This window comes from Notolepis coatsorum, assembly GCF_963971535.1.
Source record: "Notolepis coatsorum genome assembly, chromosome: 2".
Taxonomy (NCBI): Eukaryota; Metazoa; Chordata; class Actinopteri; order Aulopiformes; family Paralepididae; genus Notolepis; species Notolepis coatsorum.
Window position 1 is genome coordinate 23,953,065 of NC_140166.1, and position 27,481 is coordinate 23,980,545.

General features: G+C 42.6%; 1 protein-coding gene across 2 annotated transcripts in view; it reads left to right on the forward strand.

Annotated features, from left to right (window-relative positions):
• mtmr12 (myotubularin related protein 12) overlaps positions 1–27,481 on the forward strand; it is a gene marked incomplete at its 5' end in the record, with an annotated part of 98,665 nt that overhangs the window by 20,841 nt on the left and 50,343 nt on the right. For both annotated transcript variants that reach the window (XM_084307913.1, XM_084307914.1), the window contains 3 exons: positions 12,928–13,000; positions 16,257–16,393; positions 18,425–18,515. In XM_084307913.1, the coding sequence (XP_084164039.1) occupies positions 12,928–13,000; positions 16,257–16,393; positions 18,425–18,515 (301 nt within the window). The remainder of the gene's footprint in view (positions 1–12,927; positions 13,001–16,256; positions 16,394–18,424; positions 18,516–27,481) is intronic.

Here is a 27,481-nt window from a genome sequence, read left to right on the forward strand (position 1 = left end):
AGCACACTATTACACTATTACACACTATTATATTATTACACACTATTACACTATTACACACTTATACACTATTACACTATTACACACTATTACACACTATTACACTATTACACTATTACACACTATTACACTATTACACTATTACACACTATTACACACTATTACACTATTACACACTATTACACTATTACACACTAGCACACTATTACACTATTACACTATTACACTAGCACACTATTACACACTATTACACACTATTACACTATTACACTAGCACACTATTACACTATTACACACTATTACACTATTACACACTATTACACTATTACACTATTACACTATTACACACTATTACACACTATTACACTATTACACTATTACACACTAGCACACTATTACACTATTACACTATTACACTAGCACACTATTACACACTATTACACACTATTACACACTATTACACTATTACACTAGCACACTATTACACTATTACACACTATTACACTATTACACACTATTACACTATTACACTATTACACACTAGCACACTATTACACTAGCACACTATTACACACTATTACACACTATTACACTACACTAGCACACTATTACACTATTACACACTATTACACTATTACACACTATCACACTATTACACTATTACACTATTACACACTATTACACTATTACACACTATTACACAAAATAACACTACACTATTACACACTATTACACTATTACACACTATTACACTATTACACAAAATAACACTATTACACTATTACACACTATTACACTATTACACACTATTACACTATTACACACTATTACACACTGTTACAAAGGGTCAGATTAAACCGAATATATATATTTATTGCTTGAGATCCCATGTATAATATTTGTATATATACACGGAATATCCCTTTACCTGGGTACAAGCCAGACCATAATATTCGTTCTCCTATTGGACAGCGACCCCTAGGCGCCAACGACCATACCCCCAATGGCGAGTTCAAAGCCACCGCCAAGGCATGTCTCAACATGTCCAGGTTTGCGCAGTAATACGAGACAGAACTGAGGTTGGCACTAGATAATTCACCTTACGTATAAATACGGCGCAGGTGGAAACAGCAGCAGTTCGTTCATTACTAGTAAAACCTTCACCACGAGTCAACGACCAAGTGAAGTGAGCAACTTTGCGTCTAAATAGAGCACTTATAACATGTGCGACTAAGATAGTAAAAGTGTCAGAGTTTAGTGAAATAACGTCAAGTTCAACATAGTTTAATGTGAAGTATAGTGCACAGGAGAATCTACACCGGCGAATGCAGAGCCTTTTCTGGCTGGATTATTGCTTTGGTACTGTGGCTGCTGGAGCAGAGAACCGTCTACCCCACTGCTGTGTGGGATCTACCCCTGTGAGGAGCACCCTCGAGCCCGCCTCTAGGACCACAGAGGCTGGCTAGCTTTCATCCATGCTGTCGTGCATACTGGATTATAGCTGTTGCTTTTGTCTGCCGATCAAGGGAGTAATGTACCGCCTCCCGTAGCTGGAGCTTCTTTATTCCTCGTTGATCCAGACTTTGCTCCCGAACATTCCTCTACCCTGCCGGCTTACAACCGGAGGGAACCCCCTAGTGTCTCCAGCTGACTACGAGTGTGCCTTATGTAATTCTTGTGCTACAGGTGGCGTCAGTTATACCCATCTTACTATTCTCATGGACTTACGCTCTTGACCTACTTAAGTGTTCTTCGCAATCATACAAGGATCGCAAGGATACACTAGTGTCAGTGTTTCACAACACAGACTGGATTGTATTCCGCGACACAGATAACATTAATGCCTACACGGAGACAGTGCTGGACTATGTCTGTACTAGGGTGAAAGAAACAATCCCCACTACCAAAATGAAAGTTTACCCAAATCAAAAACCCTGGGTAGACAAATCCGTCCGTGAAGCTCTGAGAGAGCGCACCAAAGCATACAATGACGGCCTAGTGGCAGGCAACATGAACGACCACAAGGTGGCGCAACACAACGTAAGGAGGACAGTGTCAGAGGCCAAACGGCGCTACAGGGATAAAATTGAACTCCAGTTTGAACAAGCTGACTCTAGAGCTATGTGGCAGGGGCTCAAAACGATGACAGACTACAAAGGCGCCTCCCTCAAACTGAACAGTGACATCTCCTTAGCAAACGACCTCAATACCTTCTATGCGAGGTTTGATGCTGGTAATAACAACACCAGCTCACAAGCCTCGGCAATGGGGGGGGGGGGGTCGGCTGCTGATGGAGGCGCAGTGTTCAGGGTAACAGAGCATGAGGTGAGGCGGACCTTTAAAAAAGTGAATATCAGGAAGGCAGCAGGTCCGGACGGCATCCCCGGCCGCGTCCTAAAAGTCTGTGCCGACCAACTGGCCCCAGTATTCACTGACATATTTAACCTGTCCTTAGAACAGGCTGTCATCCCCACCTGCCTGAAGAAGTCCACTATTATCCCTGTACCCAAAAAATCCAAGCCTGCTTGCCTCAACGACTACCGCCCTGTAGCTCTCACCTCCATAGCCATGAAGTGCTTTGAGAAGCTAGTAAAGGGCTACATCTGCTCCTCCCTCCCCATCAACATGGACCCCCTGCAATTTGCATACCGCCCCAACAGGTCCACGGAGGACGCCATATCCCATGTGCTGCACACAGCAGCATCACACCTGGACAAGAGGCAGGGGAACTATGTGAGAATGCTATTCATCGACTACAGCTCGGCATTCAATACCATAGTCCCCTCCATACTCATAGCCAAGCTCAGGGACCTGGGCTTGGGCTATGACCTCTGCCAGTGGGTCTTGGACTTCCTGACTGGCAGACCCCAGGTGGTGAGAGCAGGCAACTGCACCTCCTCATCCATCACCCTCAACATAGGGGCCCCCCAGGGCTGTGTTCTGAGTCCCCTCCTCTACTCCCTGTACACACACGACTGTGTGGCTCAGCGGAGTAGCAATACAATCGTCAAATTTGCTGACGACACAGTGGTGGTGGGCCTGATCTCTGCCAACGACGAGAGGGCCTACCTGGAAGAGGTCAAGGTCCTGGCGGGATGGTGCCAGGAAAACAGCCTCTCCCTGAACGTCAGCAAAACAAAGGAGATGATTGTGGACTTCAGGAGGTCGGGGGTCAAGGACTACAGCCCCCTCAGCATCGACGGGGCACCGGTTGAGAGAGTCAACAGCTTCAAGTACCTCGGAGCCCACATATCCGAGGACTTGAAATGGACCATACACATTAACAGTGTGGTGAAGAAGGCACGACAACGCCTCTACTTCCTCAGGCGCCTAAGGAAGTTCCAAGTCAGCCAGAAGATCCTTAAGAACTTCTACTCATGTACAATAGAGAGCATCTTGACCGGCAACATCACCTCCTGGTTTGGGAATAGCACTGCAAAAGACCAAAGCAGACTACAAAGAGTGACACGTTCAGCCGAACGCACAATTGGAGGGGGGCTCCCCACCCTCCAGAACATTTACTACAAGCGTTGCAAGGGGAAGGCTAAGAGAATTATTAAGGACTCGAGCCACCCGAACAACTGCCTCTTTGAACTGCTGCCGTCAGGCAAGCGATACAGGAGTCTCAAGGCGAGCACAGAAAGACTCAGAAGTAGCTTCTATCCCCAGGCCATCAGGCTGCTAAACGAACAATGAATGAACACTACACAACAACAACCACCAAACACACATAGCACACACATCCACACGCACACACTCACTTTAAACAAACACACTGTAGCACCCACTACACACACTTTATAGCACACACCCACTTTAAACAAACACACTGTAGCACCCACTCCCCACACTTTATATTTATGGATGAAGGATTGCACTACAACTCGTACACCTTACTGTAAATTGTACCTAAAATTGTACCTCATCCCATTTCTGCTTTGCACTAGATAGTACTGTACATTAGTACACTGCATAGTTGTGTATTGTATATTATATGGTAACTCAGAACATTGTACATATGTCTATACCGAACAACTGTGACCTCATTTTCTTCTTCTAAATTCATGCTATATTATGTTATTATGTTATTTGATACTATCTTGTCTAGCACAGTCTCTGGAGCGTAACAGTAAGAAGCATTTTGTATGAAAGTATTCTGTACTTCTGTATGACAACTATTAAAGAACTTGAACTTGAGAACTTGAACTCATAATTCTCAATCTGTAACCTACCGTTGCTTGCTTAATAATAATACATCCCTCCAAATAGAACTTTAGGTGTCATTGTCGTATTCTTGTGTGGGTGTTCACCAGATATATCATGTACTGTATGGCCAGTAATTAAAGTACATAACTAAGTAGTGGTTTAATAATACCATACTCTCAATACAGTCAGGGAATTGTACCCCTCAGTTACACACACTATTACACTATTACACACTAGCACACTATTACACTAGCACACTATTACACACTATTACACTATTACACACTAGCACACTATTACACTATTACACTAGCACACTATTACACTATTATACACTATTAAACTATTACACTATTACACACAATTACACTATTACACTATTACACACTATTACACTATTACACTATTACACACTATTACAGTATTACAGTATTACACTATTACACAAAATGTTAAAATTTTTGTTTTTCATTTTGGGATATGTTGGGGTACTTTGGGGTACTGTGGGGTATTTTGGGGTATACTTTGGGGTATTTTGGGGTATTTTCGGGTACTTTGGGGTATACTTTGGGGTATTTTCTGGTATTTTCTGGTACTTTGGGGTATTTTCTGGTATTTTGGGGTATACTTTGGGGTATTTTAGGGTATTTTGGGGTATTTTCTGGTATTTTCTGGTACTTTGGGGTATACTTTGGGGTATTTTCTGGTATTTTGGGGTATTTTCTGGTACTTTGGGGTATACTTTGGGGTATTTTAGGTTATTTTGGGGTATTTTGTGGTATTTTGTGGTATACTTTGGGGTATTTTAGGGTATTTTGGGGTATTTTCTGGTATTTTCTGGTATTTCCTGGTATTTTGGGGTATTTTCTTGTATTTTCTGGTACTTTGGGGTATACTTTGGGGTATTTTAGGGTATTTGGTGTATTTTCTGGTATTTTCTGGTATTTTCTGGTATACTTTGGGGTATTTTGGGATATTTTCTGGTACTTTGGGGTATTTTCTGGTATTTTGGGGTATACTTTGGGGTATTTTCTGGTATTTTGGGGTATTTTCTGGTACTTTGGGGTATACTTTGGGGTATTTTCTGGTATTTTGGGGTATTTTCTGGTACTTTGGGTATATTTTGGGGTATACTTTGGGGTATTTTAGGGTATTTTCTGGTATTTTCTGGTACTTTGGTGTATTTTCTGGTATTTTCTGGTATACTTTGGGGTATTTTCTGGTATTTTCTGGTACTTTGGGGTATTTTCTGGTATTTTCTGGTACTTTGGGGTATACTTTGGGGTATTTTGGGGTATTTTCTGGTACTTTGGGGCAGGGCTGTACGCTAAGCTTTTTCACTAGGGGCACACTTGCCCCTAAATTAGAAATTTAGGGGCAAAAAATATGTTTTAGGGGCAAATTTCTAAATAACAATTTTACCATTATAGTGCAAAAAAATATGTTCCTCCTGCCTCATTACTGTGGTCCTTTTATTTAACATTTAAGTGCTTTTGTTGTCAGGTTTGTATCTTTTATAATGAACCAACTAGGGCTGGGCGATATGGCCTAAATATGATATCACGATATTTTCTGACCTTTCGGCGATACACGATACACATCACAATGTTTTTCTTTTTTACCCCAAACAATTCATTATGAGGCTTACCAAGACAGTATGAGTTTGCAAGCTAACATTAAAGACAAAATAAAATACCCATGCATTTAGCATTTTTATATTATATATTAGATTTAGATTATTGGATTATTAGATTATATATTGCATATATTTAGCAATGAGATATTATATGATTTAGATATGAAATATGATGAATTGAAAATGGGGGACCCTGATGTAAACAAGACAAAAGTCTTTCTCTGGTCTGCATCCCCTTAACAATTGTATGTATTGAGCTGTACTGTACCCATTCTGCAATATGTTAATAAAGTTTTAAACCAATCAATCAATAAATAGCATTTTAGCATTTTTATGAAACTACTGTATATTTGTATGTCTCTAAATGTTTTGATGAATTGAAAATGGAGGACCCTTATGTAAAAAAGCCGAAAGTCTTTCTCTGGTCTTCATCCTCCTGTACTGTATTGTACCCAATATGCAATCTGTTAATAAAGTTCTCATTCATTCATTCTGACGGAAAACAGAATAATTTTGATTGACAGTAGAGTCTGCCAATTACGTCACAACGCTTGCACCCGCCCTGCTGTTCTTAGCACCAATCGGCAAGCGCATTCGTTTTTGACTTCCTGAATGCCCCGTGTGCTGACATCAACAAAGCTACTTACATTAGCTCCCCGCGGCCCACGAGTAGGAGACCAGTGCTCTGCAGGATGACTAAATGAGGCATAATGATTTTACCTCAACGAATGTTATAATAAAAGCCTTTCCATACATCTGTCTGATTGAAAACTTTATTAACAGACCGCGGAATGGGCATATCTCAGCACAGGCTGAGATATGAACGAGTAACGTGTGGACCAGATTGACGCGACACAAGGTTTACACAACAGCCCCCACCCCTTGTTTTATTGTATTTGTACCTGTACTACCTGCTGTCAGCTGTTTATCTCTCTGTGAGCTTGATTAGCTCACGTTAGCTAGCGTTAGCTCCGCGGCTAACCCTGAACTAAATCAATGACATCATTTCGAGTAGTTTTCACTGCACATAGAAGCAACCAAACAGCGGGAGAATTTCGGGAGCATATGGCCAAAACCCAGTTAGGAACCATCGATTCCCATCCCTACTACTAACTTTACTTTTCTTCATAGCTAAATCAGACAGTCAGCCAGTCTATCAGAGTGAGTGCTCAGTTGATTTTCCCCGCTGATCATACCTGAGTGCTCAGCGTCATCACACGCCTTGGATCATTTAGGAGTGAAATGCGAATGCAAGGCTTGAAATCCCTACTCGCAAGCCCGCCCCCAAATATTATTTACCAATCGCAACGGCCAATTAAAGGGGCAATTTGCGATGAGATCATCGCAGCGTACAGCCCTGCTTTGGGGTATACTTTGGGGTATACTTTGGGGTATTTTCTGGTATTTTGGGGTATTTTAGGGTATTTTTTGGTACTTTGGGGTATACTTTGGGGTATTTTGGGGGTATTTTGGGGTATTTTCTGGTATTTTGGGGTATTTTCTGGTATTTTCTGGTATTTTCTGGTACTTTGGGGTATTTTAGGGTATTTTGGGGTATTTTCTGGTACTTTGGGGTATACTTTGGGGTAATTTGGGGTATTTTCTGGTATACTTTGGGGTATTTTCTGGTATTTTTTGGTACTTTGGGGTATTTTGCCGCTTGGGTGTTGTGAGCCCAGGTGAGGTCCTCGCTGATGTGGGTTCCGAGGAGTTTTCTGTCCACCTGTCTCACCTATGTACAGAGGTGTGTACTGTACACTCCTCCGTGGGTCAATAATCATCTCCTTGGTCTTGTCTGCGTTCAAGAACAGATTACTGTCCACCAGTTCCGCCACCTCTCTTCTGTACGCCTCCTCAGCTCCCTCAGTGATCAGTCCGACGACCGTAGTATCATCTGCAAACTTGATGATACTGGTGGTGTTCTGGGAGGCCACACAGTCATGTGAAGATGGTGTACAGTAGGGGGCTCAGCACGCAGCCTTGGGGGGGGTCCCTGTGCTTAGAACCTTTGTGCCTGATGTCTGGTTGCTGACTCTGATTGACTGGGCCCTGTTTGTAAGAAAGTTCAGCACCCAGTGTTACAGAGAGCCGGTGTCAGACCAACAGTGAGGAGTTTAGCAGAGAGTTTGTGTGGGAGGACCGTGTTAAATGCAGAGCTGTAATTAGAGTTGTTCCGATACCGATACCAGTATCCGAAATGCCGCCGATACTGCCTAAAATGCTGGTATCGGTATCGGCGAGTACCCTCCAATTCTGCGCTCCGATACCATATGACGTAATTTATCAACAACACTGCGGTCTGCTGAGTGAGCATTATAAAACAAACGTGTTTTTAACCGACCGTGAATTAAAGTGTCAATGCCATTTGTCATTTTAACAGCAGATACTTTCCAGATACTTTGCCATCGTCCCGACAGAGCGCTGTTGACGGGGAGCTCTGATGGGTTCGCTTGGTGGTGTTATTAGCATTGAACAGCTAACCGAAAGCTAGCGTTAACTAACATTAAAGTTTTAGCTTTAACGTTACCTTGGCTAAAGTTGGGGCTATTCATAATCCAGCATAATAATGGCTGCAGACCTGCAAGCAAAGTACAGCAAGTTGGCAAAGGAGTATTCCAAGTTAAATCACATTTTCACCAGTAACGTTAGTCTTTCCATCTACCGGTAGCTCATGCTAGCTAACCTAACGTTAGCTCACGTTAACGTCGTCACTCGCGTACACAATTAATGACATGTTGCGGACAGCCATATCGGTGACAATGTTTAGCTTTTAGTGCCAAATGATAAGAGTCTGAGGCGGAGTCTCAAAAGAGAATGTTGAATATTTATTGTGCAAAAATCACAACAACAGAGCCTCTGGTACTACAGTAGTTAACCTAAACGGAGCCTTGTGGAAGCAAGTGCAGCAACGAATAATGTCTGTATGGAACTAATGTGCCAACAACCTTTCCGTGGGTGAACTCATTGAGATAGTTTTCAATTACTGATACTAATACTAATCTATACAATCACCTGTTGTTGAATAAATACCATTACTTTATAGTTATTACTAAAAAACAGTATATAAAACAGTAGCTGTAAAAAAAAAAAAAAAAGTTTTATAATTTATATAATATTTTTTATTTTATTTTTTAATGTATGCACTGGTATCGGATCAGTATCGGCCGATACCCAAAGCTTAGGTATCGGAATCGGATCGGGAAGGAAAAAATGGTATCGGAACATCTCTAGCTGTAATCGATGAATAGTAGTCTGCATAGTTGTCCTTGCCCTCTAAGTGGGTGAGGGTGGTGTGGATGACTGTGATGACTGGATCCTCAGTGGACCGGTTCTGACAGTACGCAAACTGCAGAGGGTTACTATCTCTCTCTGAGACACATACTGTATATATGTAGACATTTACAGAAGTGAGGGTCCATTGTTTTCCGCAGGGACACTTGTCTTGAACAGGGATGGACACATTGGCTGTCTCTGGGGATCGAACCTCTGACTTCCAGGGTATGAGTCTGTCTCTTTAACCACTTGGCCACACTGTGGTACCATAAGCCTTTTTTGGACATGCACTGGACTACTGGTCTTAACCACGCATTACTCGGAGGGGCTGTATGTCCGAAGACAAACCACACAGAGTTTACCCTCCAGCACCCTAGTCCTAAGTCCGCTCAACTACCACCCGCCCCCAAGCCCGAACACAAGCAGATCATTGTCCAGTCCACAGTATTCACACAGCGGGCAAGTGGGCGTATTGATTAATACAGACTAACCACGTTCCACACACAACAATGTTGCGTACAGATAATAATAATAATAATAATAATATAATAATAGACTTTATTTGTATAGCACCTTTCATAGAAGAAATGCAGCTCAAAGCAGTAAAAAGAAGACGAGCATAAAATGAGCACACAATTGGTAGATCAAGAGCAATGCATAAAGTGCAGACGTAGAATTAGGCATAAAATCAGCATAGCATTTGCATAAAATAGATAGCAGCAAAATAGACAAAGTCAAGGTAAGGCATAGAACATTAAATCACATAGTTTTTCATATGGTACAGATCCCTGCAACAATCAGTGTGCACATTTATTATGTTTTTCAATGAGAATAATGTTGTAAACATTATCGTTCCCTCTGCTCTGATGATTCCTAACTATCTCAGTCAAATATAATCACAATTGGATATCTTTCCCCATATCATTCAGCTCTGATGTACAAAAATTAGGCCTGTGTATCGCCACTGATTTCCCAAAACGATTAGATACCGATTCACAAGGTCCCAAATCGATTCGATTTCCGATTTTTTAATTGGATTCCGATTCACAAGGTCCTGATTAAATTCGATTACATGCTCTAAAATTGTAATGGTTCAAGGAACCCTCTAACATGTTGCATTGTTACAAATATCAACGTTTACATTAAGAATTGACTCGCAATGCGGCTAGGTGGTGCAGTGGGCAAGGCACTCGCCACCAATGCTGGAGACGCTGGGTTTGAGCCCAGCTCTCCACATTGCTTTCAGTTTGGCTGGTCGTTCGTACTAATACAATTGGCAGTATTAGGGGGTGGGAAACTGATGGGTGGGGATCGGACGTTGTGGACAGCGACTCCTACAGGTCGGTTGGTGCGCCTGCGCAGTAGAATCAGGAAGCGACGGGGGTGGCGTCCCTCCAAAGCGCAGACCCCTGACGCTGAAAGATCGCGCTGTGCAGGTGAAAAGATGCGACGGCTGCTACCTCGAGTACCGGAGGGGACTCGTGCAATGTAAGGCTTCGTCCACATTGCAGCCGGCTTGTGGGAGGCATGAAACAGCGTTCGAGATAGGGGAGGGTTGAATTGGACGATACGAAATTGGGATGGGAGAAAAAGTGGATAAAAAAAAATTAATTGACTCTCAAGCAGTTACATGAATGTACTTTTTTTTTTTTGATCCACTTTTTCTCCCATTTTTCTATATTTTTTCTCCCATCCCAATTTCGTATCATCCAATTCAACCCTCCCCTGTCACGAACGCTGTTTCTTGCCTCCCACAAGCCGGCTGCAATGTGGACTAAGTCATACATAGCACAAGTCCCCTCCGGTACTTGAGGTAACAGCAGTCGCATCTTTTCACCTGCGCAGCTCGACCTCTCAGTGTCGAGGAGTAACGCGTGGGAGGCTCACGCTGCCCCCGACACTTCCTGATTCTACTGCGCAGGCGCACCAACCGACTTGTAGGAGTCGCTTGTTCACAACGTTCGATCCCCACCCTTCAGTTTTCCCTCCCCGTAATACGGCCAATGTGTATTACTGCGGACGACCAGCCAAACTGAAAAACAATGTGGAGAGCTGGATTCGAACACGCGAATCCTAGCGTCTCCACACTGGTGGCGAGTGCCTTAGACCACTACACCACCTAGCCGCCCCACATGAATGTACTTTTTATTGGAACATTGGCTTTTGCATATGTCACATCTGGGTGATGTCAGTCTCAGTAAGTGGTTTCGTAGATTTGTTATATTTCCACAATCATTATCTATGTCTGTCACTATAGCCAATGGAAATGCTAAAAATGGTCATGTGGGCTGGGAGAACCAATGGAAAATGCCTATCCCGAGGCCAAACTTAATTGCCGACACCTGGTCTAAACCCTCCCCAGACCGACAGTGGGGCAATGCTCGCAACGACCAGGAAGGGAATCGGCATAACGACTAAATTGGGGGATGATTTTTTTTTATTTATATATATATAATATATTATTCTTTTTTTTAAGATCGATCTTGGGATTTTATGAATCGATAATCGCTAATTCAAATGAAGATCGGTTCAGAATCGGGAAATCGATTTTTTTTTAACCCAGCCCTAACAACAATATATATATATTTTTACTGTAAACACAATCATACTCGTTCACGATCAGTGGTGTTCAGCAGCGCTCCAGAGTTGTACATCCTCTGAGCTGAATTGAGGAAGCCCTGCTCACCACAGCGAGAGAAAGCCCAGCGCTGGCACGGCCGCCGTGCGGGCGGAAGCTGTTTTTTGAGGAACTGCGCCGTATCGGATTCACTTGGAGAGTAGTTTCTCCTCTCAGTTTTACTACTGCACAGTAGCTTCCTGTTTCTGAGTACAAATCATACGTATTTGGTCTTTTAATTGCCCAATGTGGGATGACATCAGCTTCCCACTTTACTGTACGAGTGACATTCTGATCGTGGTGAAATTAATGATTTCGGTCTCCTCAAGTCACCATATAGGGCTTCCCTTCTAGGCTGGAGGTCAGAGGTCATCCCACACAATAAATAAAGTCATTTATTTTATCAAAGGTGCGTGTCACCTCTGAAAAGAAGAAAGAAAATAAAGGTCAAGTGGAAAATTTGGAGTATCATATCAGAGATCGGATCAGAGTATCAGATGCTACATTCCATTTTTGTCAGTAAACCTCTATCCTCTTTAATCATAGATGCTGTTCTCCACCTCCATGAATAATCTGGTCAATTGATTCCTCATCAAGCTTCATCTGTCTCAGTAGATGTTAATAGAAGTATATCATTTTGATATCTTTTATTTATCGTACTACTACTACTTTGTTGTAATTGTTATTGGACACACACACACCCTGCACTGCACCTTATCATGCACATACATATAAATAATTAACTATTTCATCTATATTTATTTAATCTTACCTCATTTTATTTTAATGTTACTACTATTAACTTGTTACCATTCTTGTATTCATTGTTGTTTCTTAATTGTGCACTGTTGAGTCTGAGCTCGACACACAAACATTTCATTACCTGCAATGCCCCTGTATTGTTGTGTATTTGACAAATAAAGAACTTGAACTTTAACTTGGAACAATGCTTGAAAGCTGACATCATAGTTACACTGGATGATAATCGGAATTCCAAGTGTCATACAATGGAATGGCCACGTTAAGTACATGTTGATGTTCTAAACCCGAGAATATTTAAACCTCATCTCAGTCAGGACTCGAAAGCCAGTCAACGAACTGAACTATATTAATGTAATCTTTACACACCCTGCTAACAACATACATTAGGCCTAGTAGGTGCAGACCCCATCTAATTCCACTCTCTCCTCTTCAGGCTCACCTGTTCAGGAACAAACTGTACGGCGAGAACGACATCCCTCTGTCATGTGTGGACAACATCTATGGAGGTAACCTACAGCTCATACAGTAGAACAGAGTGATACGAGTGATACCAAGGTCTCTACAGAATAGTAACATGTGTTTTGTGATCTTCAGGATACCAGGACAAGAGGTCTATACAGAATAGTAACGTGTGTTACTGTTTTGTGGTCTTCAGGATATGTGACAAGAGGTCTATACAAGTTTCAAGTTTCAAGTTTCAAGTTTCTTTAATATTTGTCATACAGAAGTACAGAATACTTTTATACAAAATGCTTCTTACTGTTACGCTCCAGAGACTGTGCAAGACAAGATAAGTATGAAATAAAATAACATAGTAAAATTAGAAGTAAAAAAATGAGGTCACAGTGTTCAGTTTAGACATATGTACAATGTTCGATGCAGAATAGACGTAGTTACCATACAATATACAATACTGTGCAGTGTACTAATATACAATACTATATAGTGCAAGGCAGAAATGGGACGAGGTGCAATTTAGGTACAATTCACAGTAGGTGTACGAGTTGTAGTGCAAATCCTTTATCAATAAATATAAAGTGTAAAGTGTGTTTGTGTGATCTAAAGTGTGGAGAGTGGGTGCTGCAGTGTGTTGTTTGTTTGAGTGAGTGTGTGCGTGTGGGTGTGTGTGCTGTGTGCATTTGATGGTTGTTGCATAGTGTTTATTGTTCGTTTAGCAGCCTGATGGCCTGGGGATAGAAGCTTCTTCTGAGTCTTTCTGTGCTCGCCTTAAGACTCCGGTATCGCTTGCCTGACCGCAGCAGTTCAAAGAGGCAGTTGTTCGGGTGGCTCGAGTCCTTAATAATTCTCTTAGCCTTCCCCTTGCACCGCTTGATGTAAATGTTCTGGAGGGTGGGAAGCCCCCCTCCAATTGTGCGTTCGGCTGAACGTGTCACTCTTTGTAGTCTGCTACGGTCTTGTGCAGTGCTATTCCCAAACCAGGAGGTGATGTTGCCGGTCAGGATGCTCTCTATTGTACATGAGTAGAAGTTCCTAAGGATCTTCTGACTGACTTGGAACTTCCTTAGGCGCCTGAGGAAGTAGAGGCGTTGTCGTGCCTTCTTCACAACACTGTCAACGCAGTCATGTGTGTACAGGGAGTAGAGGAGGGGGCTCAGAACACAGCCCTGGGGGGCCCCTATGTTGAGCGTGATGGATGAGGAGGTGCAGTTGCCGGCTCTTACCACCTGGGGTCTGCCCGTCAGGAAGTCCAAGACCCACTGGCAGAGGTCATAGTTCAAGCCCAGGTCCCTGAGCTTGGCTATGAGTTTGGAGGGGACTATGGTATTGAATGCTGAGCTGTAGTCGATGAACAGCATTCTCACATAGTTCCCCTGCCTCTTGTCCAGGTGTGATGCTGCTGTGTGCAGCACATGGGCTATGGCGTCCTCCGTGGACCTGTTGGGGCGATATGCAAATTGCAGAGGGTCCAGGTTGATGGGGAGGGAGGAACAGATGTAGCCCTTCACTAGCTTCTCAAAGCACTTCATGGCTATGGAGGTGAGGGCTACAGGGCGGTAGTCGTTGAGGCAAGCGGGCGTAGATTTTTTGGGTACAGGGATGATGGTGGACTTCTTCAGACAGGTGGGGATGACAGCCTGTTCCAAGGACAGGTTGAAGATGTCAGTGAATACCGGGGCCAGTTGGTCGGCACAGACTTTTAGGACGCGGCCGGGGATGCCGTCCGGTCCTGCTGCCTTCCTGATATTCACTTTTTTAAAGATCCGTCTCACCTCATGCTCTGTTACCCTGAACACTGAGTCTCCATCAGCAGACCCCCCCCCCCCCCATTGCCGTGGTTTGTAGGCTGGTGTTGTTATTCACAGCCTCAAACCTCGCATAGAAGGAATTGAGATCATTTGCTAAGGAGATGTCACTGTTCAGTTTGAGGGGGGTGCCTTTGTAGTCTGTCATTGTTCTGAGGCCCTGCCACATGCCTCTAGAGTCAGCCTGTTCAAACTGAAGTTCAACTTTATCCCTGTAACGCCGTTTTGCCTCTATTACTGCTCTTCTGACGTTGTATCTTGCCATCTTGTGTTCTTCCATGTTGCCTGTCACCAGCCCGGTGTTGTATGCTGATGTGCGCACTTTCAGAGCCTCACGGACGGATTTGTCTACCCAGGGCTTTTGATTTGGGTAGATTTTAATTTTGGTGGAGGGGATTGTTTCTTCTACCAGAGTACAGACATAGTCAATTACCGTTTCGGTGTATTCGTTAATATTGGCTGTGTTATCACGGAATACACTCCAGTCTGTGCAGAATAGTGAAGTGTGTTTTGTGGTCTTCAGGATATGATGACAAGAGGTCTATAGTAAAGTGTGTTTTGTAGGGCTGTCCCCGACTAAGGATTTGGATAGTCGAATATGATTGGCCGAAATTAGCTGATAGTCGACTATAATTAGTAGACTGAAAAAAAATATATATATATTGAACACTTTTTTTTTTTTTTTTTTTTTCATTCCATTTGGGCTGTGGGGGTGCTTAATGTCTGAAGGAGGCGACGGAAGGCTTCTTGTCGTCTGCAAAATCATGCAATTGGTCCACTGATGGATACATCTTGATATTTGTCTAGTCTAGTGTGTTCATTAGATGGGTGAAATCCTCTTTCAGTGCCTCTGTCTGTTTTCTTAGGCAGTTAGCCTCTGGTATGCGTGCCATTAGCGTTAGCCACGCTCTTTTCTTTTGGAAAGAATGATAAAAAAAGAAAAAATTATAATATATATATATATATATTTTTTTTATTCGACTAAGAGGTTGGCAGTCGACTACGGCTCCTTTCGATCGATTAGTCGACTATTTGACTAATAGGGGTCAGCCCTAGTGTTTTGTGGTCTTCAGCATATGACGACGAGGTCTATAGTAAAGTGTGTTTTGTGGTCTTCAGGATATGATGACAAGAGGTCTATAGTAAAGTGTGTTTTGTGGTCTTCAGCATATGACGACAAGAGGTCTATAGTAAAATGTGTTTTGTGGTCTTCAGCATATGACGACAAGAGGTCTATAGTAAAGTGTGTTTTGTGGTCTTCAGGATATGATGACAAGAGGTCTATTAAAGTGTGTTTTGTTGTCTTCAGGATATGATAAGAGGTCTATAGTAAAGTGTGTTTTGTGGTCTTCAGGATATGACGACAAGAGGTCTATAGTAAAGTGTGTTTTGTGGTCTTCAGGATATGACGACAAGAGGTCTATATTAAAGTGTGTTTTGTGGTCTTCAGGATATGACGACAAGAGGTCTATAGTAAAGTGTGTTTTGTGGTCTCCAGGATACGAGGACAACAAGAGGAAGTTGATCACAGGAACCCTGAGGAACAAGGTTCCTTCTAAGATCATCATTCACTGTAAAGACCTGCGTGTCTTCATGTTCACCCTGACCTTCTGCAAGGAAGAGGATGCCAAGAGGGTAGGAGACCTTCCAGCTACAGCTCTCACCGTGTCCTCCAGAGTCGAGACGATAGATACCAATTAATGGAAGCAAATACGGATCAGCTAGCCTAGCTGTTGTCCAAAAACACCTGCGTTTTAAGCTAGGCCAGTGGTCCGTATCCACTTCCATTAATTTGTGCTAAGCTCGGCTATCTTGCAGCCGGATAGCTTTACTGTACGCACAGAGAGGAAATTGTTATCTATCTTCTTGTCTAACTCTGGAGAATACGGTAAGGAGAGTTTTCCATAATGTTGGTGCGTTCCTTTAACTCATTCAGCGCCATCGCTTAATGAGCCAGGGGGTGCTAGAACGCCATTGCTTTAATCAATGGGGAGACTGCGAGATTTGCGAGTGCTTAAAATATATCTTATATTATAGCTATGGGTCTAATACACCCGTCGATTGTCAGTGAGTTGCTTCCAGTCAACATGCACAAAACAGATTGTTTTTTCATCCGTACATTTCCGTTTTATACCGTTTTGAATATGAGTATAGTTTTGGTGATTCTTAGTAATCCCACGAAAAGACGCGATAATAGCCCTTTAGTGGAATACACTAAACACGTTGTCATTTTTCGCCTGATTATAGAATCTTCCTGAAATCAACGCTAGATTATCATTATTATCCTTCCTCGTGCATACATGAAATGGCCCACGTAGTGCGGCGCTCCCCCCGCCACCTCCTCCACTCAACGTAAACAGCCACACACACACACAGACAGCTTCGGTCGCGGTAGAAAGAAATATCAGATCAACGCAAGATTTTATATATAGAGTCCTTATCTTGTATCTGATGTAATGCAAAAGAAATAATCCAATTATCTGATCGCCATTCCAAATACTGCTTGTGGAGGTCCGTCCCACATTGCCCGGCATTGCATATGAAGGGGGGGGGGGGCCTGCCTCGCCGGAGTATTTAAACCCCGCCCGCACGGCTCGGATCGGCCCAGAAAAGAAACTACACAATTTTTTTTTTTTTTTTTTTTTTTTAATCTTTTCCCCCCTCCTTTTTCCTCCGATTTTCTCCCATCCCAATGTTAGTCGTTATGCCAATTCCCAATCCCCTTCCTGGTCGCTGCGCACTTACCCCCCACAGTCGGTCTGGGAGAGTGGCGGCTACCACGTGCTTCCTCCGACACACGTCCAGCCAATCAACTGCTTCTTTTCACCTGGCAGCGCGGATTCTCACTGAGAGGGCGTAGCGTGTGGAAGGATTACACTATCCCACTTAGATCCTATCCGCGGTTAGCAGGCGCCCCGACTGAACCGTAGGAGTCGCTGTTTACAACGACCCGGACCCACCCCGCCAGCTTCTCCCACCCTCTAATACTGCCAATTGTATTAGTGTGAACGGCCAGCCAAGCTGGTGACAACCCCGGAGCTGTGAGCTGGATTCGAACAAGCGAATCCAGCCGCTCCGGGGTTGGTGACAAACGCAATCTCTGTTACGCCGAAACTACACCATTTCTAATAGAGTGCAATACCGGCTGGAAGGCGTAGGCGGCGGCATTTGCCCTTTTGCGAGCTCAGACCCATTCCCAATGATAACATCAGGCTGGATGGATGAAAAATGAATGGATATAGCTAATAAAAGAAATAACGATTAAAACCAGAGTTTTCTCGTGATTGGCGCTGAACGGTTGTTAACCCGACTTTTCTCGTGACTGGCACTGAATGAGTTAATGTATAAACTCTTTATGTATTTATTTTACTAATTTATACAGATGAACAATTAGACCTTATCTCTTATTTGACTTATTATTTGTATTTGTATTATAGTTTTTTAATTTGTAGACTAAATGATTACTTGTTATGTTCGACATTTGTATGAAAAAGTACTTTTGTATTTTTTTTAAAATTATGTTCTTTTATGTTTATTATAATTCACTGCTGACGATATACATAACACAAGTCTAATTTGTAATGTTTTGACTCTAAAGTTGAGTTGCATGCCTAATGACTTGCTGCTTTGTTTATTTGTTTGTTTGTTTTCCGGGTTTCCTTGTAGATCTTCCAAGGAATTGTCCACCACTGTCTGGAGCCTAAGTCTCTGAGAAACGTCTTTGCCTTTTCCTACTGTGAGAACACGGCCTGTCCAGGTATTTGAACTCTGCTTTGATCACAAACCCAACATGTACCCACATTATGAATCATTTAGTCCAGTGGTTCTCAACTGGTCTAGCCTCAGGACCCAACATTTTCCTTAGTCATTAAGTCGCGACCAAATTTTTTTAACCACTATGATTTATTTCAATTTTTTTTGCAGTAATACACAATGCACTGTTAAAAACATGAAATAAACACAAAAAGTGCAACAAAAGTGCAACTATGGCTAAAAACCCAATGAAATAAAATAATAATAAATAATATATGCTTCTTAGCAGATTTCTTAGCTTAACATAACAGACCTGAGTTTGGGGGAACTAATGGGATAACTGGGGTTGCAACAAAAGTGCAACTAGGGATAAAAACCCAATGAAATAAAATAAGTAAGGGATAATGTATAGCTACGAGGTCATTGTCGCAAAAAGATTTACCGACACGGTGTTCTAAACGCAGTGAAGGTAAATTATTTTGCGACAATGACCGAGTATAGCTACAGATGAAGCCCTTCAGATTCAGGTCCCCCCTGATGATCCCCTGCTGCCACTCCTATGTCACTTTAGAACTAGCACTCGGGTGTTAATTTCCGGGGGCTGGTGGCTGTAAACAAAGGGAGGGTACTTAACTTAAGTGTTTCCCCAGGGAGGGGGTCGGGGGCTACTGTCCTCAGACCCCAAGATAATTTTTTAGGGATGCTCGATATTGGCTTTTTTACCGATACCGATATACCGATATTGTCCAACTTTTAATTTCCGATACCGATATCAACCGATACCGATATATGCAGGGTTTCCCCCCCAAAAAAACGGAATAATTTCAGGTAATTAACACATTCCCTGCCACGCAATTTCAGCATCTTATACCATTCTCTGCCAGCACTGTTTGCCTATGGAGATGTTCATCTTCTTTGCAGGGCTATAACTTTTTAAATTGTATTGCTAAATTGACATTACTATGGCCCATTCAACATCGATTATCTATTGTTCAGGATGTAGGAACGTTTTACTTTTTCATTCATACAGTCATACGAAAATACCGTCTAGAATATAAATATGTTTTTATCGTTTTCTGCAGTAATTCCCAGAACGTGAGATATAGGCATAAACGCATATAGATGATCAAATGCCGTTTGTTGCCGATCCACGCTATATAAAAAATTTCAACTGTACATGATCCTAAACGTTATGACTGATCATGCGCGGATGAACGAAGGGGGGGCGGTCGTTTATAATTCCGTGATCGTCGTTAAATGCTTTATGTAGTATGGGTGATATATAGATCAGAGCAGTTTGCATGGATAATAATAAACAAACAGGCTGAAAGTCACGGCAGCCTCCTCTTACCGTTGGGCGATGAGACTGGAGCAAAAAGATCCCAGTTATTTGATGGGGATCGAGTCGATCCATTTCCGGTTTGTATAATAATAATACACGCCCAAATCATGTCGATTATTGAGTTATGGCAGCGATCCATATCCATGGTGTGTGGCTAGAGTTCCGCAACATTAAGCGAGTGCCGGACGCATTTCGGAGACGCACCGAGGTCGACTCGGCCATTTCCGGTTTAGCAACTCGCCGATCATCCACCAGGGGGCAGTATTGAAGCGTTGCAGAGTTGTGCCGAGTCCCACTGCATCAGACCAGGCTCCGTGAGGGAAATATGAATAACATGGCGAAAATATGAAATATGATCATAATAACGTTGTACGCCGTGGATTGGCAGAATTTGCATGAACTTGAAACACGTCGTACAACGTGATTGGCGGGGAAAGTGTTAACATTACATATCTCTTGTTGTGGAATTAACACAACATTATGCATACTTTTGACAATAAATAAAATCAGAATTTGTTCTTACTTGCTTGCCTGGGTAAATAAAGGTTATAGAAATGTAAAAAATAAAATAAAAAAAATAAAAAATTTAAACCGATATTTTCCGATATCATATTTTAATGCCGATATCGGCCGATAATATCGGACATCCCTTGATTTTTATATGGGCAGTCTGACTTGGGGTACTGACCATATATTAGTGTTGCAATGCATGATAAATAAACAGTGAAAAAAGCTAAGAAATCGGATGGGGCTGGGACATTTGGGACGAATAAAAATGTAAGATGAAAATCTCCCCAGCCTGTGGGAGGCAGTGGAGGTGTGAAATCTGGCCCGGTCCAGAACAATAGGAGTCACAAACTCAGTTTGGAGTGGAGTAGTGGTAGAGTAGCAGTAGATGCTTTATTTTTAAGGGCTTTATCTGTATACTAGGGCTGCAACTAATGACTATTTTGGTAGTCGACTAATCTGTCGATTTATTTTTTCGATTAGTCAACTAATCGAAAAACAATTATATAATTCTTTTTCTTTTTTTGCACTACCTATCTTTGTGAAAGTGGCTTCTCAGCTCTGGTCCAGCTGAAGACAGAGCAGAGGAACAGATTGGACATTGAGCATGACCTCAGAGTTGCTTTGTCTACCATCACCCCAGACTTTGAGACTCTTGTCAGGAGCAAACAACATCCCCAGTTATCCCATTAGTTCCCTGGGATGTTAAGCTAAGAAGTCTGCTAAGAAGGATATATTATTTATAATAATAATAATAATAATAATAATAATTATTATTATTATTATTATTATTATTATTATTATTATTATTATTATTATTATTATTATTATTATTATTATTATTATTATTATTTCATTGTGTTTTTAGCCCTATAATAATAATAATAATAATAATAATAATAATAATAATAATAATAAATAATTATGCTTCTTAGCTTAACATAACAGACCTACCGTAAGTTTGGGGGAACTAATGGGATACCGTAATTCCTCTAATAGTAACCCTGGCTTGTATTTGTTTCAACTGTAGCGGATACCAGGCTTGTATTAGGAGGAGGCATGTATAAGAGAGAGGCCTATATTTCTAATTTTCAAACGGATCGTAATGAATAAATTAACATTTTGTGTCAGTATGAACCCAGTAAAATGTACTGGGTTCATTTATTGAAACCAAGTACTGTATGAAATACAGTAGTAAACAGTGCAATTACAGGTGGTCAAAAAAAATTAAATAAAGTAAAATAGTGCAATCACAATACTGGTATAATAATAATAACAACTTCGTTTTATACAATTCTGAGGTAGGCTTACTCTCTTGGTAAACATTAACACATACCATTATATGGTATTTACTGCACAGCCAGGCCATCATATAACAACAATAACAAAATATATTGCCTATGGTAAATCCGTTGAGGGAAATACCGTAATTCCTCTAATATACATGAAACCTGGCTTGTATTAGGAGGCCGGCTTATAATTGCTTAGCTCAACAGCACACCCGGTCATTAATAGAGACCCGGTTTTTAATTTAATACCGGTTACTATTAGAGGAATTACGGTAACTGGGGTTGCAACAAAAGTGCAACTAGGGCTAAAAACACAATGAAATGAAATAATAATAATAATAATTATAAATAATATATCCTTCTTAGCAGACTTCTTAGCTTAACATCCCAGGGAACTAATGGGATAACTGGGGATGTTGTTTGCTCCTGACAAGAGTCTCAAAGTCTGGGGTGATGGTAGACAAAGCAACTCTGAGGTCATGCTCAATGTCCAATCTGTTCCTCCGCTTTGTCTTCAGCTGGACCAGAGCTGAGAAGCCACTCTCACAAAGATAGGTAGTGCAAAAAAAATACCATAAAGAAAATGATAAAAAAAGAAAAAAAAATCACACACATCCGCGACCCACTCAAAATGGCCCTGCGACCCACCAGTTGAGAAACACTGATTTAGCCTATGTTGGTATGTTAAGTAAATACACATATCCAGTACATAGACCAACCAATCACGTTGAAACACAAACATTAAGGGAGAAAGATTCAGCAACTCATTGGAGTCCAGTGGAGGTTAAAAAAGAAAAAAAGAATGTTCTTTATTCATACATTCATACACCGGAGGCACGGTGGTGTAGTGGTGGACACTGGCGCCTCACAGTTCGATTCCCGCTTGGGGACCAGGTTGCTGGGTTGCCAGGTACCCAGGTGGGGTATCTTCCGGGACTTTCTGTGTGGAGTTTGCATGTTCTTCCCCCGTGCTCGCAAGGATTCACCCCCCAAAAAGACATAAACCCAATGGAACAACACATTCGGAACAACGCTGTCACGTCCCTGACTAAGACGGACAGGAGCACTTAAGAAGAAGAAGAAGAAGTCTTTATTGTCATACAGCAACACACATGCGAGATGGGCAACACACACACACGCATTGGGTCGCTGATGAAATGTCTCTCTGCACTTGACCCATCCCGTCGTCCTTCCCCCCCAAGGGCAGCCGGGAGCAGACATGGGCTGCGGCACGGGGCCGAGCCCCAGGGACCAATCCAAGTGCTCCTGTCCGTCCTCGTCAGGGACGCGTCTATGCCAAATACAACTCAGTTCGGTTTCCGGGTTCCTCTGATTGGCCACTAAGCCCACGTGACCGCGCACTAGCACGCCCCCCTTATCGCCCGCTGCCGCGCTGTGAAGCGGAAGAGCCAGCGAGGCGACGCGAGGCGGTGGTTTCAGCAGCAGCGGCCGTCTTCTTCCGAGGCGGCTCGTTCTTATTAATCCCTAATGTCATGTATGTTGTGTATGTCATAAATGTCTATGAATTGAAAATGGGGGACCCTGATGTAAACAAGACGAAAGTCTTTCTCTGGTCTGCATCCCCTTAACAATTGTGTGTATTGCGCCGTACTGCAGGGCTATTCAACTAAATTGTTCAGGGGGCCACATTGTCAGAAACCCAAGGGGCCAGGGGCCGGACTGCCACGGCGCCTCCCCGTGCTATGAATATATGTACACTTGACACAACACGCAACCACATTTTCACAACTTTTATTTAACTACATAGCAAAAGTAGTATACTTTTCAAAAAAAGTGCTTCATTTATGTGCCACATCTGCAACATCTCCTGCAAAAAGTGCTTCATTTATGACTGTGCAACAACTGCAACATCTCCTCTTCAACATTTCAATATAAAAATAAAATAAAAAACAAACAAGTGCATGATGTGCATCTGAACATTCTAACATCAACACTTGAACAAAAAAACACATTTATAGTGCAGCTGAGCTTATGAAAAAGTGCTTCATGTCTGTGCAACAACAGCAAATCACAGCATCTTATTAGCACTTATTGTCCACTCTTAACTCTCAAACATCAGGGGGGTGGGGGGCAGACAGGCCTAGCCTACATACACACATCTAATGAGAGCGATTGCACTTCTTTGACTGGGCAATGGCAGAGAAAGAGGGTTCATAGGAAGTGAGGGCTACCCGCAAACAGTGATGCAAATGCTCATTTGTCAAGGAGGCATGGTTGCTTGTTTTAATGGCATTCATGTGAGAGAAACTGGATTCACAGGTGTATGTTGAGCCAAACATTGTTAGCACAGATATTGCCAGCGTTTTTATTTTGGGGAATGTCTTGACATGAATACACTTTATCCAAAATGTTGTGGTGGATTCATTCTCAAGTGCCTGCTTCAGAGCAGATGATGCTTGCATGTCAATTATTTCAAGTTGCAGGAGACCTTCATCAATGTGAAGTGATGCAAGGAACTCTTGTCCTTTTGTGGAAATAGCAGCTACATTGGCAAATGGGTTGCTCACAAAATGCATCAATTCTCTGGACATGTCAAATTCATCAAATCGACTTGCAAAGTTTTCCCTCAATTTATCAATGAAATCTGTCATTAATTGTGTGACTTTTGGCTCAATTGTGCGTGTGAACGTTGACATGAAAAGAAAAAAGTAAAAAAAAAAAAAAATTATTATTTTTTTTGTTTTTTTTTATTATCATGTAATCTTTGGCGGGCCGGTCAGAATCATCCCGCGGGCTATACACGCAATACAGCATGTCTTGAATGTTCAGGCAGGAATTCACCGCAAGAAAATGTGTTGCTAATCTTTGTTCAGTACAATATGATTGGAAAAATAAGCTACATCTGGAATGAATAAAGTGATTTCTTTTTTTTTAACTGTCAAGGGTACCAGCATCTTTTTCTCCAGTAGCGCGACTAATATCCATATCAGTTACATCATCCAAGGTATTGTTACTCAATGTTTGTGGGCGTGGTTTGGAGATATTCACAGTAATTGTTAATTCAGTAAAGTAGTCAGATCTACTCTTTATTGAAGGTACTGATATGATATGATTCTACGATTAATACTACAAATGTAATGGTCCTCAATGAGTATAACAATTACACAAAACATTAGCTTTATATCAGCCTTTCTGAAAGAAGAAATGGTTTCTTTATACATAGTCCTATATATATAATTTGAAATAAAAAAATACCATGTTCCTTAGTCCTGTATTATGATCAAACAATTACACAAAAATGCATCCTATATAGACTCGTATGCCAAAACTTTCAGAAATACCCAAATGATGCGAGTTTGTTTTTTTATGACATGCACAACTACAAGCTTTTAAGAACACTGACATAACCGCTGAATATCACTGAAATCCAAGTTAATGTATATCTTAGAAGTTCTTTGTTTCATCGTACAAACAGCCAAAGCTGTCATGTATGTTGTGTATGTCATAAATGTCGATATGAATTGAAAATGGGGGACCCTGATGTAAACAAGACAAACGTCTTTCTCTGGTCTGCATCCCCTTAACAATTGTGTGTATTGCGCCAAAGGGAACACCGTTTCTTGAGTCTGGCGTTGTTGTACTTTATCTATTTAGTGTTACTTTTGGGAGTAGTGGGGGAGAAATGAATGAATGAATGAATGAAAACTTTATTTAACAGATTGCAGAATGGGTACAATACAGTACGGCGCAATACACACAATTGTTAAGGGGATGCAGACCAGAGAAAGACTTTCGTCTTGTTTACATCAGGGTCCCCCATTTTCAATTCATAGACATTTATGACATACACAACATACATGACATTAGGGATTAATAAGAACGAGCCGCCTTGGAAGAAGGCGGCCGCTGCTGCTGAAACCACCGCCTCGCGTCGCCTCGCTGGCTCTTCCGCTTCACAGCGCGGCAGCGGGCGATAAAGGGGGCGTGCTAGTGCGCGGTCACGTGGAACCCGGAAACCGTTGTATTTGGCATAGACGCGTTGTATTTGGCATAGACGCGTCAGGGACGCAACAGCATTAGTGATCTGTTGTGCATGTTTTTCCATTGGGTTTATCTTATCGGGAGGGGAAACCCTTGCGAGCACGGGGAGAACATGCAAACTCCACACAGAAAGGCTGGGAGATACCCCACCTGGGTACCTGGCAATGCGACAACCTGGTCCCCAACCCGGAATCGAACCCAGGACCTTCTAGTTGTGAGGGGACAGTGTTAACCACTACACCACCGTGCTGTGAGGAGACAGTGTTAACCACTACACCGCCATGCTGCCACTTGAATTGGTCCCGGGCGTGGTGCACGCCGCAAACCCATGTCTGCTCCCGGCTGCCCTTGAGGGGAAGGATGACGAGATGGGTCAAGTGCAGAGAGGCATTTCATCGGTGACCCAAAAGCATGTGTGTGTGTTCCTCTTGTGTTGCCCATCTTACATGTGTGTGTTGCTGCATGACTAATAAAGACTTCTCTTCTCTTAAAGACTTTCTCTTATTAAAACCAAGGCATCTGGGCAACATGCCTTCATCAGGGTTACAGTAGGGGCTTACAGGGTTGAAGAGGTGGTTGTTGAAGACTGTTCTACTTGAACAGGACCATCTGGCTTGTAGACAGAGATTGTGTTTGTGATTGAGACACAGTCCTCCCTCAGAACAACCACAGCTGTACGAAGTGTGACATGTTATGTCACCATGTGCTTCACATGTCCATGGTGATGATGAAGGAATCTTCACAGATTATAAACAACACAATATTACCACAAGGGGAAACTCAATAAGTGTGAGAAAATAAATTGGGATACAGCGCCAGCGTACTTCTGGGTAAAAGGTTCCAGCTGTACCCCTTTTCACCCCCATCATTATCTTAGAGGAACGATGCCAACCGTGAGGCTGGCACCAAAGCCTGTCCTCCTAATTGTGATTTAGACCTGTCTGATGGTGGGCCAGCCTCAGTTTGTGTCTCACAGGGGACTGGAAGGCTGGAAGTGGCGTGATGGCACTCGGCGGTCTCTCTGTCAGTGGCTCAACAAGGACAACACTCTCACACACACTCACACACACACACACACACACACACACACGCACACGCACACGCACGCACACACACGCACACACACAGTCTTGTAGACAACAACCAGAACCTGCAGATTCCTCCTGAGCAACGTCAGAAGGATCCGCCCCTTCCTGACAAAAGAAGCCACCCAACTCCTTGTCCAATCAACAGTCATCTCCCGCCTCGACTACTGCAACGCACTGCTTGCTGGCCTTCCGGCCACTGCCACCAAGCCTCTTCAGCTCATTCAGAACGCAGTGGCCCGCCTGATCTCAAACCTACCGAAGTCAGCCCATGTCACCCCACTTCTTAGGGACCTGCACTGGCTCCCCATGGCCGCACAAATCCGCTTCACGGCCCTCGACCTGGCATACCGTGCAAAGGGAACCGCGCCCGCCTACCTCCGGTCAATGGTCTCTACACACCCTCAAGACCCCTACGCTCTGCATCTTCCGGCCGTCTCAGACCCACCCTTATCCGAGCTCCGGGAGGGTCATCAAGGAGAAGCCGCCTATTCTCAGTCCTTGCCCCACAATGGTGGAACCACAGTTAGGACAGCCGAAACCCGTCCAATCTTTCGCCGTCGACTAAAGACGCACTTCTTCAACCATTATCTGAAATGAATTTTTTTTAATAAAAAATATTCTAACCCTAACTAACCTTACTGTCATGCACTTGTCCTAATACTCAACACTTTGATGAACATTGTTACTCAGCTGATAGAGTTGTGCCCTTCTTGATGACTTGTCGTACAGAACTTGTAAGTCG